The sequence below is a fragment of the Pieris brassicae genome, chromosome 2 (assembly GCF_905147105.1).
Source record: "Pieris brassicae chromosome 2, ilPieBrab1.1, whole genome shotgun sequence".
NCBI classification, from domain to species: domain Eukaryota; kingdom Metazoa; phylum Arthropoda; class Insecta; order Lepidoptera; family Pieridae; genus Pieris; species Pieris brassicae.
This window is the reverse complement of record NC_059666.1, coordinates 10,972,220-10,989,117: the sequence shown is the minus strand read 5'-3', so window position 1 is coordinate 10,989,117 and position 16,898 is coordinate 10,972,220. Positions and strand designations below refer to the sequence as shown.

The following is a 16,898-nucleotide window of genomic DNA, read 5'->3' as shown; positions in this document are numbered from 1 at the left end:
AGCCAGTTATATGAGAACATTAAATACTAATATAATAGTATCTTATATAATATGCTATCTTTACTCCAATCTTCACAATTGAATCTTTTTTGTTTTACCCAACGTCTGTAAGGAGCTGCAACCATTACACCATGTCCACATGACATCTTAAGTAATAAATAATAATAAAATAAATTAAAAACAAAGACTTGTCTCAGATTGTCAAAGATCCTCTATCAGCAGGAGGCATGGTGAAATAGGAGCACGCACTTACATTCTCGTGGGAACAACACGCAAATACGTAGTCGAAATAACTAATATCACCGCATATACGAATTCACGTACGACCTGTCACCAAAAGTAGCACCCGTTTACGAATTTTACACATGACCATCCATTGGCCACCTCACCATATTTTAGGGACAGAGACAAACCGACGCCGCCACAAGCAATGACATTTTAGCGAGCATGACGATCCTTGACATGTGGCTACATAAGAAAATAATACTAATTATACTAAAATAATTTGATACCACATGAATCGCGGTTTTTCCCACTTTACATTAAAACAGTCGTGGATGTCGACGATCGCCCCCGAGTCTGGAAATGCAGCCGAGAGATTCAGTCGCATTACCTCTTTATACTGGAGCATTTCATATCCAAGCACTCGTTTGAATAATTATTTATTTTATAATAAGCCTTAGCTACTTGAGCTTTAAGATAGCTTTAAAAACATATACTACATATATGCTTTGGAAAGAATTACTCCTTTTATGCAGCCTTGTGGTTGGTGCACTAATTTTGTGTTTATCACGAATAATTATAGAAGCTACTATTATTTTAAAGATATCTATATATATTTTTCCGCACATACAAAATATTATAATAAATGTATTGACTTGCCAAAGTCAAAATGTGTAATTCTTTAAACTTCCTTCAAACTGACTCCCGTGGGGATAATCCGCAGATCGCTCTTAAAGCCCGCTTTTGCCCTACAAACATCGATTTAATGTCAGCTGCATTACCCCACAAACACCATATGCAAGCAGCGTTTCTTACAATTTCACATAAACTATAAAATTTTAAAGTTATTCTGAATCTATTTCTTGAAGCCTTATAATTGGATTTTAAGAGTATAAAGCTTTAGATCATCGTTTATTAATTCTTAATTCTCATTTAAATAGTTCATCATATTAATTCAATGATTTAGTAATGCAAAAAAGGAAACATGAGCCACTTTGTATAAACGAGAACCATTGAAACCATAAAGTCCTTCACAACTTAGAAAATTTCCAGCTCAAAGTTTTCGGTAAAATACTTTTTAAGTTTCTCATTTCTTAGAAACGGGATGTTAGTACGGACAGCTGTTGAGCTGGAGAAAGAGTTAAATCACTGTGTAACGTTCCTTTCAAAATGACAAGAAGCGTTGTATGTACGATATATATGTGCGATCGAATTGTTTTGAACATTTTAAGGGTTTCCTTTATTGTGGTAAGACATAGTTATTAGGTATGCATAAGCCGTGTTTCATGTTTGTGTGTGTTTCGTACCTACAGCTATGATCGGGTCACCAAGCAAGCTGTCCAGTCATATTCATCCAACACATTTGGTTGCAAAATTTAAATTACCTTAGAGCCTAGCGGTTTCAGCATCCGACTCTCATTCTTCAGGTCGTAGGTTCGATTCGTGCACCAATGGACTTTCTGTCTTTGTACGTACTTAACATTCGCTCCAACTGTGAAACATCGCGAGGAAACCGACTTGCCTTAAACCTCAAAAGTTTAGTCTAAGTTAGACCTAAAGTGTGCCTGGCACAGGAGGCTGATCACCTACTTGCCTATTATATCGACAAATGATCATGAAACAGATACAGAAATCTGAGGCCTCGACCTAACAAGGTTGTAGTGCAACTGGTTATACCTTAGTTACTTTGTAGGGACGTGAGTAGAATTATCCACAAAAACATATTCTATTATACTCAGCATTTTATAATTCCTAAAACATTAAAAATGTAACAAATCAAATTTAAAGCGGAACATTGGAAAAACTAGAGAGCCTTGCAGTTTTTCACAAAAGCTCCGAATTAGCTCAGCATAACGAATTCGTTATCCTTTGAAGCACCAAGACCTATTAAAATGACGTTGAGTTTATCTGAATTTCAAAAAAGTTCGGAAAGGTAAACCAGAATACATTGTCTCATTAGGTGAAGAAATATGAATATTGTATGGACAGTGCCTGGAATGCTGACGCTTACTTTGCATAATACCTACTATAGTTCCTACGCTTTTATTTACTTGATTTTATACCAGTCTACTTAACGTTTGGAATATGAAAGTGTCCAGCAATTGTGACAAACAAATATCATATTTTTTATCTAGTTAATATTTTGAGATTGTAAAATATAATCATGAAAGAAAGTCGCTATTTTAACTCTCGCGAACTGATTATCTGATTTTTTCTAATCAAATTTAGAGGCCGGCGCGCACCCACTAAAATGGATGCCCATCGTCGATGACTGTTCTTTTTTTGTCTTGTTTTCAACTGTCCCGTAGGCTCCTTTCCCACTTGTGCTTAAATAATCGTTTTATTAGTGATGTTAATTAAATCGGAATAGCTTTTTGAGAAGTTATCGAACTGGAACGACCGATTCATTTTTAGGTGGCTTTAAGGATGGCAATCATTTGATACTTTAGGGCATTGTTTCAAAAATGTCTTTAATATTGTGTCCTACCCTAGAACAGGCTAACTTAACGATCCATATTAGTTATGTATTACATAGTTGAAGGACTAATAAAACAATTCTATAATTTATTTATAATTATTTATTGAAGACGTACAATTAACTTATTAAAGAAATGTTAGGTATTTACAGAGTTTAAATATTTTAAGTCAACCGTTAATAAAATTTTAAACTAAATAAATAAGTAAATTATTATTTTATTAAAGAGATCTTTATAAGGAACAACACAAACGTCCATCTTGTCTAAAGCATCAATCAATATAACATCTAATTTTATTGAGAGCATCACACACCAGGTTTTGCGAATTGAGTAAGATGACAGAGTCAGTTGGAAAAAGCTTGAGGATGCCTTTACCCATGAAGGGGTTCCGCAGCTAGGAATTCTAAGCTGTATATTATTATTTTCTTGTCATGATTGGAAATTAAACAGGCTAATAATTTACTTATTATATGGTTTCTGAAATAAGATGCTTTCTAAGTACCTTTATTACGGAATAAAAAGATTATATTATATACCACTTTTATTTATGATAAAAAATCAATGATCAAATACTCCTCTCTGTTTCCACGCGAACCTAGTCAGGAGTAATACGTGTCTACGTGGAAACACGATAGAAAAATGGAATCACAGATATCGAAACGGCGCAACCGCTGCAATAACTAAGTTATTCTTTCCAAACGTTATTTCGGCCTTTTCGATAATTAAACAAATAAAACCAACGGGATTGATTACCCAGATGTTGACAGGTCACGGTGGATTCTTGTCGTATCTTTGCAGGTTCAGGGTTAGACAAAGTGCTGCCTGTCCTTGTAGCAATACAGCTGAAGAGACGGTGTTACATGTTCTGACCGACTGTCCAATGTATGGATGCGACAGGTATAACACTGAACAAGCTATGGGCATGGAGGTGAAAGAGGCGAGTTTAAATAATGTTCAACATTAGGTTAAGAGGCATCTTTCTGGGATTTGCTGTAAAAGTCATAAAGAAAGTTGTTAATAGATATAGATAGTAGTGTTTAATCATCCGGTTTAGCAATACGTAAGCTATTAAATACCTCCGACGACTACATAGTCGGGGAATTATCTAGAATCTAGAGTTATTTAAAAAAAGTCAGGAGTAATATATAGTATATTGCTCGGCAAATATATGTTAATACTTTAGACAGATAGTCGTCAGTACTCTCAATAACATTTAAATTAGTATAAAATTATTGCCCTAATAAGAACAAACTACGTTCAATACGTGCACAACATTCAACAGTGATTAAATTATATCTATCGGTAACTATTGAATTATCTTAACCCAAGTTAACTTTTATACTTAACTAATAACATGATAAATTAGATTTTTTAACCTACAAACTTAACCGACATTAATTTGATATGCTTGATATTCTTGTGCGGAACATTTTTCTGGAACACCGAGTTATGGAATTTAAAATTATAAAATTGAAAACAAACTTATATTTTTTTTTTAATTTTTCCTAGACATATGAAGACGACAAGTTTTTACTAAATGTCGAATAAATGTATGGTATCTTTAAAGGTATTCCAGTAAAACGTCCCTACATAGTGATCCACACTCTTTAATTCTAACTAGGACTATTAAAAGACATAATCACAATGTATCGTATCTTTCGTGCTTTATTTGTAGAATTAAAATTATACAAATATTCGTTGATCGTGAAGTTTGGATGAAGCGTAATATCTAAAAAACTGTATTCAAAATTCGAGTGCTCGATCTTAATTCTATTCAGTTATTTACTCGACGACTATAAAATTATACAAATGGAGAAGGTAAAAGTGTTTTTATTTTATATATAGTGTCGTAATCTGTGGAGCGTTAATAGACAAAGATAAGCTTTAGCCACGCTCCGTTTTGCATATCTGTGTCATCAAATTGATAGTTTCCCGGGATAAAATAATAACCAAAACTGAAAACGATTTCTACATTCAAACAAACATAAAATAAATAAATATAATCAAAAGTAAGCCTAATTAAGAGTCTCTTTATGTAATTACTTTTATATAGACACTTTTAAAGTTCTTGAACTCTTATCGCTGAAAAAATTGAAAGAGAAATGGAAAGTTGCGACAACTTTGGTATTATTGATTTATTCAAACGTCGAGCAAATAAAATGAAATAGGTACGTAGCTTTGTGTCATGATCTAGGGATCTTCTCGCATTACTTATGGACATTTAATGCTAGATAGGCATTACTTTAGACTTAACTAACTCTTCAGTCTTGGACGTTACACTTAAATAGAAATACTCTAAAACCCGCGTCGAACAATCCGTCAAAATTTAAAATTAGTGATCTAAGCATTATAGCGATTTATCACATCGTTAATATGATAGCGTATAGACACTGATACTTCTCAAGAAACGTCTAATCTTTGTAATATAGTTATCATAAAGTTCGCTATGAAACGGACAAACTTCTAAGACTGTAGGATGACTAAAACCACATTCAGATTTAAAATACGCAAGAGCGACGACATCTAAAGAGAAAGCGAAATGTACATTTATCTTACACTTTAAAAGAACATGTAAAATCTGTAAATCTAAACGTTGTATAAGGGCTGCACTTATATATAAAAATATATTGCTCAGGGTTTCAGTGGGTACGGCTTACAAATCACTATTTAATCCTATATATCTGTATAAAACATTAAAGGAACTAAGGCTAACGAACTAAAATCTAAAATTTTGCTCCCATAACAGATTTAAGAACAAAAGAACAGCCAACTTCACGCTAATAAGCTACTTCACGCTAAAATGTATATATAAACGTTTTAAAAATTTCCTTAACTAGTGATATGTATTAGTTACATTGATATGTTTTTCACAGGTAAGACAGTATTGGACATGCCGTTATGCTGCAGTATCAGGAACAAAGGTCCAACATATTTAAAGTGTCTACTATCCCCTTACAGGTATTGAAATAAAATGTTTTTCGCTTTTTATAAACATGAATATCCGCCTTCTATATATCACAGATATACATGTGTGTAATTATATTTCATAGAAACGAATAAATATGACTGCTATCAATAACTACTAATATTAAAAATAAAAATCACAATAAAACCTTCTTAAGCATATTACAGTATGTAATAGACAACTTAAATGTCTGGACAATTGACTCGCATGTAAATGTAGCATAGAGGCACTTCCATCTTAAAATATTTACTATAATTAATCTTCGGGCCAGCCCAGATCTTCGCCCACGAGGTCATAAAACCTTTGATTATGTTGAACGAAGAATTTTCGAAGTTTCGTGACAACAGCTGGGTCCACCCTTGGGTGCTTTCTGCCCTTTGTCTCACGAAGGCATTTGTCCGTCGTATCATTTCGTAGGCAGTAGAAACCCTTTGTTTCGTTAAAATAGAAGTTTTTTCTACCTGTTGCAGACGAAGCTAAATAGAAACTCAAAAGAAAATATTCTTCTGAAATAATTTATTTGACATTCCTGATCTAATAACGTCAGTCTTTATATAAAATACTTGAAAATGTAGTGTTTCAATTTTTATATTCAATGTCCATTTAATAATTGAACGGGATACTACTTTGACTACTTATTTTCTAACTATTATTGAAATTCCTCATTTTTGAGCAGCTCTTTCCCTTATTAAACCTTTGCATATAAAAATAATAAATAAAAATAATTGGGATTAAATATACATACCTATTTTATGCTCAAGGCCCAAGAATTTTTCGATCCGTCGAAGTTGAGGTACAGGATCTTCAATCAGCTGATCGCCATTCACAACCAAAATTTGCTCACGAGGGAATACCTCCAGCCATCGGTGTAAGTACGCGTGATAAAGAGATATTGCAATGGGCCTAAAACGATAATTTGTGTAACTACTACAGAGATTGTTCAAGAAATTGTTTTAAACAAGGAAAATATTTATCTCAAAGGCAAGGCAAATTATGAAAATTAAAGTAATCTCATTACTATACATATAAAACCCCGTTACCCGAAAGTACCTCATTAGGAGACCTTCACTTGCTACAATTCAGACATAGATCTTAGATTCTCTCATTAGACTCTCTTATTCAGTCAACTCTTATAACCATTACGACTTAAGGGTCTTCAGGAGAAGAGTGTACCATTACCTTAAAGGCTGAGGTCGGAGGAGTCCATGGGTGACGGTAAGCACTTACCCCTAAGCTTGCTCGTTTGGCTCCTAACGCTTCTAATATGCTATAACATAACTAAATATCTTATACCGTATTGTCCCGTACAGGTGATACTTTAGATAATTTAAAAAAACACTGTACAGACAGAATATTCCATGTAAAACTAAGATTGTATGATAGTGCCTACGGTGCTAGTCTGGGTGAGACTTCAATGATTTTAAATAGTTAGGTTATAATATAATTAAAAAAATTGGCAAGTAGGTATACTGTTATTCTTGTACATGTCTTTTTTTATAAATTTAAGCAATAAATCTTCAGTCAGCCTCAATTAATAAATAATAAAATATATAAAAATCACTTTGTTTGACGCAAAAACAATTACATTTTGTACTTTCACTAAAGGTTGTAAACATACAATAGGCCACGATTCGCCTTTTGTATGTTTACTATGTACACTATTAATTTTAGTTAACCTTGTACATAACACAATTCTATGAGCACTAGCGATTAAACTAGGCCTAGCCTGTATCTTAAACGCTAGTTCTTTCCAGTGTAATTAACAAATTGGTTGTTTGCCATTGGATGTTTATTTAGGTTATATGTTTATTATTTATTAAACGAAATGTAGGTAGAATCTATATAAGTTATTGAAATTGCTTAGACCGTACATACTAATTTTGACATTTACTCCTACGTCTGACTCTTTAAAGGTGAATTAAAGTTTTAACTACGCACTGTTATGTCCCTTTCCCTGACAGCGAAAATACAATATGCAATAATGCAAGGCGTCTAGTTTAGTTAAGACAATAAAATATGTCGCTGGTGAAAGGAATAGAAAAAATACGTAAAGATAAGAACGGCTTAGTATTTCAACGTTACGATGGAAAAAAATGCCCATATTTCTGTTAACCATACCAAAGCACGCGAGTGCGAAACTTCGCGTATCATCTCGACAGCTAAATTACAAATGGCTGTCAATGAACTAAACTCCACACAAAAGTTACAAACATATGCAAAGTTTCACAAATAGTAAAAACTTTTTCGATGTATTTCTATAGAAAATAACAAATTCATTTGTAGGTATGATGCTATAGCACCGTAATTATTAATCTACCGTTAAAGTTATTTTGAAGATTCTAAGTGCGACCATAAGTTACTATACCTGTAAGCAACATTAATAGCTCCATCCGGTGTTATAGCGAGATGCTCGAAAGGCTTCGCGGCGTCCGGTAGAGGATGGCCCGGAGAGGATAAGGCTGGCGCAGAAGGAGTTGCGCGGCTTCGCAGTTGAGTGTAATCAGATATCGCTCGAGTGACTGGCTCTCGGACTATCAGTAGGAGACGTACGGATGAGTTCATAGCTCGAACTCGCTCTGGGACCTATAGTTAAAAACTAATTTAATATAATTTATAATTGGAAATCGAAGATATAGATATATATCCATAATATTAACCATAAATTTGTTTTTGCTATAAAGAGAAATACATAACTTTGTCCTATGTTGTAATTGCTAATAAAGAATATTAACCTAATATATAACATTAGCATTATGACTGCTGTAAAGACAATATATATGTTGCTATTCATACACGTAAATTGAACCTCGTATTGCTATTGAATGTTTTGTCCTTTTCACTCTCATATCACTTTGCTTATTAACTAACGGCAAATAAGGTTATACGGACAAATTAAACAATTAATGTTTACCTCCGGAGTAACGAAATAGCTCGGACTTTTTTCAATTGTTATCTGTCCCTTGAAAGACAGAGGCATCTTACTCCTGTACCATTCGAGACCCAGAGCGTAATTCTCATCACGGTCGAAGAAATGTACCTCCCCTGAAGCCTTCTGCACCATCGGATGCAGGTAAAGCATTTCAAGTAAAGCACGCGTTCCGCATTTGCGCACTCCGATAATAAGGGCCTGTAACATAATTATATTAATACATCTAAATTTATAGGTAAAAAGTAAACGGAAAGTAGATTAACTAGTTAATAGAATTTGCTAGATATTTTAATTAGATCAAAGAAAGAGCTTATAATGAATAAATAACTTTGCATCAAATTATTTTACCATTTTATGTTTAAAAACTACGAGCATAACTATACTACACCACGATGTATTTAAAATAATTGTTACGCCATGGCTATCAAACTATTTAATCACCTTCATAGCAGTTATAGATCACTGTCGTGTAATGCTTTCAAGGGTAAAGTGATTAGATTTGTAAAGGCCTTTATAGGAGAGTATTTTGATAGGTTTGGATTTGGTTTCATAGGTTTGAACAATTATTAATAACCTAACTTTTCTTATTATTATGACATCTCATCTCATTAATAATACGGCATTTGCATGGGATTTTTAAATAGCTGATTGGGCTTTTATATAATGTACCCATTCAGATTGATGTTTAAAAAAAACCGCAACGTGGTAACTTTCATTGCAAGTAAACTATTTATTATTATTTCATAAGAAATCATAAATAAAACGCATACCAATAATAACAATGAATATTTCAAGAAAGGTTTTGTAAAATGGCAATTTAAAAGTTATACTTTGAGCAAATAATATAAATGAATATGTTAGAAGTAGGCGTTAAAAAGTCGTAGTAAATTAACATTTCGCTTTTACAATTCCTTGAATAATAAAAAACTTTCATGAAATTAGGACTTTTGGCATTTAAACTTTCTCGCTAGAAGTCGTTTAATAAACATTAGATTCTGAACTTTAAGGCATTTTAATCGTGGCAAATTTATTTATATTCACGATTACATGATATCCGCCTCCATCTTTAACTTTACAGCATTTTTCTGGGGCATACAGACACATTTCTGCGTCCGTTTAGTTATTTTTTGAAGCAGGGCTCTATAGCTAAGAGTAAAATTTAATGAAACAATTGTTTCATTAAATTTTACATAGATGAAAATAAGAGCAGTCTATAATAAAAAAAATATTGTTTAAGGAATTGAACCAATAGCGTAGCTGTCAATCAATCATCTACATTTACCATCCGAGGTAACTAAATCGGCTTAGAAAGATTAATATGATGAAAAATGAACACAAAAATAGACGAAGAAATATATGTCGTCCGGACGAGACTTATTACAATTTGTTTAGACGTATGTCTGCTAAGTTTACCTGAGGTAATCTACGAACGGGTCGAGGCGCCCGTGGAATTTTCAACCGTTTCCTTAAAGTCATAGGATGGCTTATCGTGCGACTGCTCTCTTGATTTTGTAATATTTTTCGACCTTCGCTGGCGGCTGAAGCAATACTCGCGGCCTGCAAGACATGATAAATCTATAATTGGCATTATAGTAGTTTAATTGTATGTAGTGAATGTGATACAACATCTTTACTTTCCATTTTCGAGATTCGCATTTGTGCAATTTTGCTTTGTTTGCATGCATTTATTAATTTATAAAAGTATGTAATTTAGTATTATCGTAAACTAATATACAACTTTTGTTGCAATTGTTGCAAACTTTTGTATAATTAAACACACAAATAATTATATACATTACAATCAAAAGAACAGATTAATCACGATAATTTCAAATCAGTTAGAGCAAAATTAAAGGTGGACTAACAATGTGGACTGATAATCCTTGTACTGAAAAAACCCGTAATAGTTAAAGCCTGCTGAACAAAAAAACCTTAACTGAAAAACTACAGTAGCTTACAAATGTATGTGAAAGAATAACGTTAAAGTTAACTAAAAAACTTTTGTAGTTTCATTAATTTTTCATAGTTATTGCAAGAAGTTTAACCAAGTGGAAACGAGTTATTTGTACCTCGTACATGAGTAAAAGTTCAGTGTGCAAAACTTTCGAGGAATCTTAGAAGTCGTGCCAAGCCAGGAATGTTACCTATACTTCACGAGGCTAATAAGCTTCTGAACTGACCTACTTTTCCATCACTGTTTTTTATTTTATTATGTTTTCAATTGTGTAAAACTTAAGTTGCGTTGACTACTCAAAAACAAGTGACTGTGACATTATATCACTACTATTAATAATTATTTATTTAACACCTCCAGTAGCTATGCTAAGCAACGAGGATACAAGATTTGAATTGAATGATACATTTTTGGAATATGAAGTGTTTGTTACCAAATTATTAGATAATTGTGTTCTACCCCATTGGGGGATATACTTACTTAAAAAATTTCAATGCGTAATATTTTTTGTATATAAAAGCCTGAGACACTTGCTAGTTTTACTTACCTAAATTAATATCAAGTGAATGCGTCCTAATTTAAAAAAGGAGCGAAAAAAGAATAGGCTAAGATAAAAATCCTTGTGGCAGGTCAGCTTTTCTTTCGATTGAGGCTTTGTGCCGGAAACTTTCAGTAGGCACTACTCGCCCACTCCGCAAATGTGTCGAGACTTAAGAGTCCTTGTGAAAGCTAACCAGTATAATTGAAAGGGATTCTTCGTGTGTTCTGATTCGTGACACACAATAGTGTATTAAGTATTGACATAGTTGTTTAGAGTTTTATTGTTTTAAAGTATTTGGAGAAACAAATGTCTTTTTTTTTATATCAGGATGTTTAACTATATTTCCGCGCATAAAACAAAACATGTTTTATTTTTATACCAGTCTCAGTTCAGAAATAAGTTAAAGTGTCAGGTTAGTATAAAGTAAGTAAGAAAAATCCCACTTACGCCAAGTACGTGTGAAGTAAGTAAGTAACACGTAAACGTGAGTTGTTTTAGTTAAATGGTAATTTTTTATGGATAGGGTGAGTTTGAACTCTAGTTTGTCAGATTGACAAATGCCAGAAAAACTTCAAATACCTATTAATGTTTTAATTGTTAAGTTCGTTACAATTACTTGAAAAAAACCAAGCATTATTTATCTAACATAAACTGTTCTATATTGTACGTATATATAATAGAACCGTTATCGTTTGGCGTCACGAACTTGATTATTTATTTTATTTACGAAATTTATTTACCACATTAAATATGAAAACCAGTCTTATAATATACGTATAGTGGCTTCATTATATAATATGATTGATATTCATTTCAGTAATAGAAATATACGATATCAAACTCCAATAAAGAATAGACGATTTGGAATAAGCTGAAACACAATTTGCATATAAAAAGTTTTCTATCGAATTGTACGCATAGCTAAAGATTTATTACCGTACTTCTGTATCGCTGTATTACAATATATCGTAAACTTTACTATATCTTCAACCGAGAGGCTATAAACTTATACGAGATTTCTACTTCTTAAGATTAAAATCAAATTTAAAGATTGCTTTTATTTTATAACTCCCATTTTTAGTGGGTGCGGGGCCGGCCTTTGAATAGTTGGAGGTCGAATCTCTCCGGGAAGACCCCCACCGGAAGTCGATTTCACAGTTTGCAAAAAAAAGGTGTCTTGGCCATCAAGTCCATCAAGATAATGCTGCCTATGTAAGTAGGATTCTTTTTCATCATTTTAGTGCATAACAAAAGTCTAACTTTAATTACTACACACTATACTTTCTTCTATAATTTAACAAGTACATCAGCCGTTAAGTTAATCAGAATGTATTATATTAATCTCTGCAGTTAATTACGAAAAGAAATTAATAGGTACCATTACATAGTGACGTCCGCTGATCCCTTCATTAAAGCTGATCGTTTAAAATGTTACTACCCATTTATCGTTTACTTTATAGACTTATAATTTTAAGTTTTGATTCTTGCAGGCGAGAGTTCAATGATTCTAATATATTGGTGTGTGTAAAACTTAGGAATACATGTACAACTTACATGTAAGACTTAATTTATACTCAGCCACTTAACAAAATGTGTGAGTGTGTTCTACTATCATTAAAAAGCCGGGTTTGGTTAGGTTAGTCAACGCAGGCCTTGGCCTATCCAAACGGGATGGAAATCACTACATCTATTCTCAAATAGCTCCCGTATAGAAACAGATGCAGAAATCTAACGGATTTTGAAGGGTAGCATATGAATACAAACTGAATAAGCGATACTATATTACATAAATTTACGTACCTGAATACTATACAGTGCACTGTCATATAATACGTGGAATGTGAGAAAGAGAGAAAGCAGAGTGACGGATAGGAGGGCCGCGGCTAACTTCGGCCGCGACACTCCCACCACAAGAACACAGTCCGCCAGCTCGCTGTCTGCTGGTCGAAACGCCGAACGAGGTAACCATCTGAAATTGAGCCTGATTAATCTGTTGCTACGAGCTACGAGCATTACTTATTTCTTGGAAACTGTAACTCTTCAGACCGATCCTGACATCAATATTAAAGTTCATACAACGGTATCATAAGTATGCAAGAGCACTGTTAGCGTGCGACTCTTAGGTGAGGTCGTAGGTTCGAACCCCGGCTGTGCAAAAGTGTACTTTCTTTCTATTTGAACATTTAACATTCGCTTGAAAACCGAAGGAAAACATCGCGAGGAAACCGTCTTGCCTTAGACCCAATAAGTCAACGGTATGTGTCGGGCACAGTAGAGTGTTGATTTACTTGCCTAATGATCATGAAACAGAAATCTGAAGCCGAGACATAAAAAGGTTGTAGCGCCTCTGATTTATTTTCATTTTAATTATGCGTCATTAGCGCTACGAATAGTTTAATTTTATTTCTTCCCGCTAGATGTAGTTACGTATGTAATGCATTAACAAAAGGTCGAGTGAGTGTTAATACTTAGCTAACGATGCAAGAATCTGTCATATTTTTATTAACATGCTACGAATCTGCTACGTCGTAGATCGTAGCTATGGTTTATGTATCATGAGTTGCCATTGCTGTCCATACATATTTTAAACTTACATTATGTAATTATATAGAGCTTGTAATTAACAAAAGTTAATGATATATATTGTTGAAAATTCAAGCCACAGTCAATAATTATCACGAGTATAAGATTACCATGTTATAATTATTTTCAAATAATATATGATCATTTTATTGAAAATGGATAATAACGAGACGATTTTTACAATATAAGTTATTCAACCTATTGCAAAATAACTTAACTTACTACATATAATAAATAACATATACTGTTATTTCTGAACATATTATTTTAATATATTGATAAAAATTAGATTGGGAATATAGAAAAGAATATCATATTGAAATATCTAGTACAAATTTATCATAAAATATGAGTCGACAATTTGATTAATTTATCATCAAGGTTATTTATACATATACTCACAGAATATCAAGCGGGAGTGACTGCGAGCAGCTTTTATAGTCAGCGCGATATTTGGTAGGCAGGGCCTGGCTTACGTGCCCACGCGACTCCATGGAACCTCCATTGATCATACTCCTGACGTTTCTACATGCCCCTTCCTTTTATCTACGTTATGTTCATAATTATATCTGAAAGTGAACTATTCTAATATAAGCTTAAAGTGATGTATTACACAAAATTATAAATAAATAAATTTAACAGTCTTTATTCAGATATATTGGTTACATTTTAACTCGAGATCGCATAGCAACGTTTCCCTTTTTGGCAAAGGTCTCCCCCACCTTCCTCCATATCGCTTAAGCTCCACATTTTCTGCAGCCATGGTTGGGCATCTCCGAAATGAATAAGATTGTGTCGGCAGCGAGCCTTAGATGTGACAATTTTTATTTGTTTCTTTATATCTCTTTCTATCCAAAGCAATTCCAATAAAGTTAATTGAAGAGTAACTGAATAAGTTTAATCGACAAAAGATATCCTTGCCAAAACCCTCTTTGATTTATTTAACTACAAGGTCCACATTTTATACTTATACACTATCTGAATAAAAAAGAAAATATACTAAATTTCATATGTCCTAAATTTCCCAATTAAGAATCCTTGTTTCATTTCCATAACATACTATTTTCGACACATGGGTCATTAACTACGATAATACCAGTGTAGTATTGTAATTATATTTAAGAAATATAAACAGTGTAACAGACATACACTTGTGTTCACCTCAGTGCCTCATGTTGTTTGGCGAAATTTACCAAATTGATACACCACAAAATGTACGCTAACTTATTATAAATAAGTTGCATTCTAACAAAAAGTATTTAATCTCTTTCCTGTGTTGTTTATGAATAATATATTAATGTGCAAACGCCTGGTTTATTATGAATAATATAACAAGGACTGGCTCGCGTCCAATTATGCTCATTCGGTTCCGGCAATTCTTTACTAATAAATTGAGCATTTGAAACAGATTGTTTTGAAAATATTTTCAAACAATCTAAGCAATTCCAATTCATATTTGAATGTACTTTAATTTTTGTTGAATACATTACACAACTATTAAGTTTGCCATCGATTTGTTAAGGTAATATTGGATATGTATTATTCGCATTTGGTACAGGAAAGTATGGTGAAGAAACCACTACGGTTGGAACTGAAAAATAGACGCTGTGTATTAGGCACATAAAGCTATCTGTTGTTGTTCTTGTTGCTATGTGTTTGTTTAGAAAACGTTGAAGTTAAGTTTTGTATCTATACTTAAATATCAAGGTTGAATTTAATTAATCGCTAGTAAAGCTTGCTTTTTGTTTTAATGTTAGTATAATAGTATCATTATTTTACTAATAAATATCTGTAATCTGGCTTATAAATAAATATATGTATTTCGCAGCCATAGCGCTGGTATCAGCTGCCATTGTCATTATATGTCACATAGCTCGTAAATTGTTAATTTATAACCGATACTACTTAGCATAGATTTATTCGATTTGCCAATATTACTTTATTTAGAAATTAATTACTATTTGATAGTCTGTAGTAATAGTATTTTCATAGTCATTATTATTAATGTCGGAGCAATGGTGTAAGTGTCAGCTGCCATTGTCATTGTAATTTAATGACATCAACGTCCAACTTTGAAACCTACTAGTCATACTAGGTTTATTTGATTAGTCAATGTTGCTATATCTATAAATTAACGACTATTCAATGGTCGATAATAATTATAATGACTCCACAGTGATTATTATAAAATTTTGAACCTTTGAAATTACACGACAATCAATATTCTATTATAGTATGTAATAGTTCTTATGACTGTCGTTTGCTTCTGTAACTAGAACTAATGCCCGAAATTAACGAGTCAGCAGTTCTGACGCATTATCTTCAACAATTTATCTGCAGGTCCTGTTTTTGTTAAAATTTAGGTCGTGCTATTGAATCATTATTCAGGTTATCGTTTGTTGCTTTGTCAACAATTGGCCCTGCTCTGCCTTCCAGTTAGACAACCATATTCCTATTGTTCACTGTCAGTTCCTACCCATCACTTTCTACCTTCCTTTCTCCACGCGTAATCGTTAACCTTCCTGCACTATTATATGCTGCCCTCGTTCCTTGTTCCTGTGACTCCTCGCTCTTTAATACATTGCTCAATCTCACTCCGTCATATATATACAATATAACTAATATGACAAACATAAATTGAAATTTTTCAATATCTGTTTGGTACTAAAAATATAAAAGTAAATAAAGTTTTGAGAACTGGTAATAAATGTACAAGACGTGAAGAAAATTACATACCATATTCTACAGCGCACCTCGCTCTACCTGTAATGACAGAAAATGTTTTAGTGAAAACGGAAATGAGAAACGTATATCTAAAGGTTACTTGTTATAATATTAACATTAAGTGACAGATCTTTACAAGGTGCTTATTTGGCGACTAACCAACTCAAGACCGCAATTTTACCCACGGTTATTCGGTCGTGTGCCATTAGTAAGTTTATAAGGTCCCTCATAATTGAAACATAATTAGTTACATTAATAATATTAGTATTGATTACGCCGTTATTAGCCTCCATGCCCATAGTATTCTAGTGTCATATACCTATGCCTGAAAAATCCGAGAATTAGACGCAGATATTTTTGTGACTCGATTCAATTGAAATAAGATAACACACACAACAAATTACAAATTAGATAATTTGTTTTGAATTTATAAAGTTATTTTCAATTCAATATGACTTATACTCATATACAACTTCATTCTTAATAGAAAATCAATTTCATTG

General features: G+C 32.9%; 1 protein-coding gene across 2 annotated transcripts in view; it reads right to left on the bottom strand.

Annotated features, from left to right (window-relative positions):
* Positions 1-2,846: 2,846 nt before the first annotated feature.
* The window catches only part of LOC123720842 (heparan sulfate glucosamine 3-O-sulfotransferase 5), a 28,616-nt gene continuing 14,564 nt past the window's right edge, over positions 2,847-16,898 (bottom strand). Inside the window, exons 2-9 of one of the 2 annotated variants that reach the window (XM_045677632.1) lie at positions 16,408-16,434; positions 14,074-14,240; positions 12,889-13,057; positions 10,007-10,150; positions 8,576-8,791; positions 8,030-8,247; positions 6,410-6,567; positions 2,847-6,125 (exon numbers count right to left, since the gene is read on the bottom strand). In XM_045677632.1, coding sequence (XP_045533588.1) covers positions 5,920-6,125; positions 6,410-6,567; positions 8,030-8,247; positions 8,576-8,791; positions 10,007-10,150; positions 12,889-13,057; positions 14,074-14,183 — 1,221 coding nt within the window. In that variant the 5' untranslated portion in view covers positions 14,184-14,240; positions 16,408-16,434 and the 3' untranslated portion in view covers positions 2,847-5,919. Of the gene's footprint in view, positions 6,126-6,409; positions 6,568-8,029; positions 8,248-8,575; positions 8,792-10,006; positions 10,151-12,888; positions 13,058-14,073; positions 14,273-16,407; positions 16,435-16,898 lie in introns of those variants that run through there. The other variant, XM_045677633.1, reaches the window with a different exon arrangement.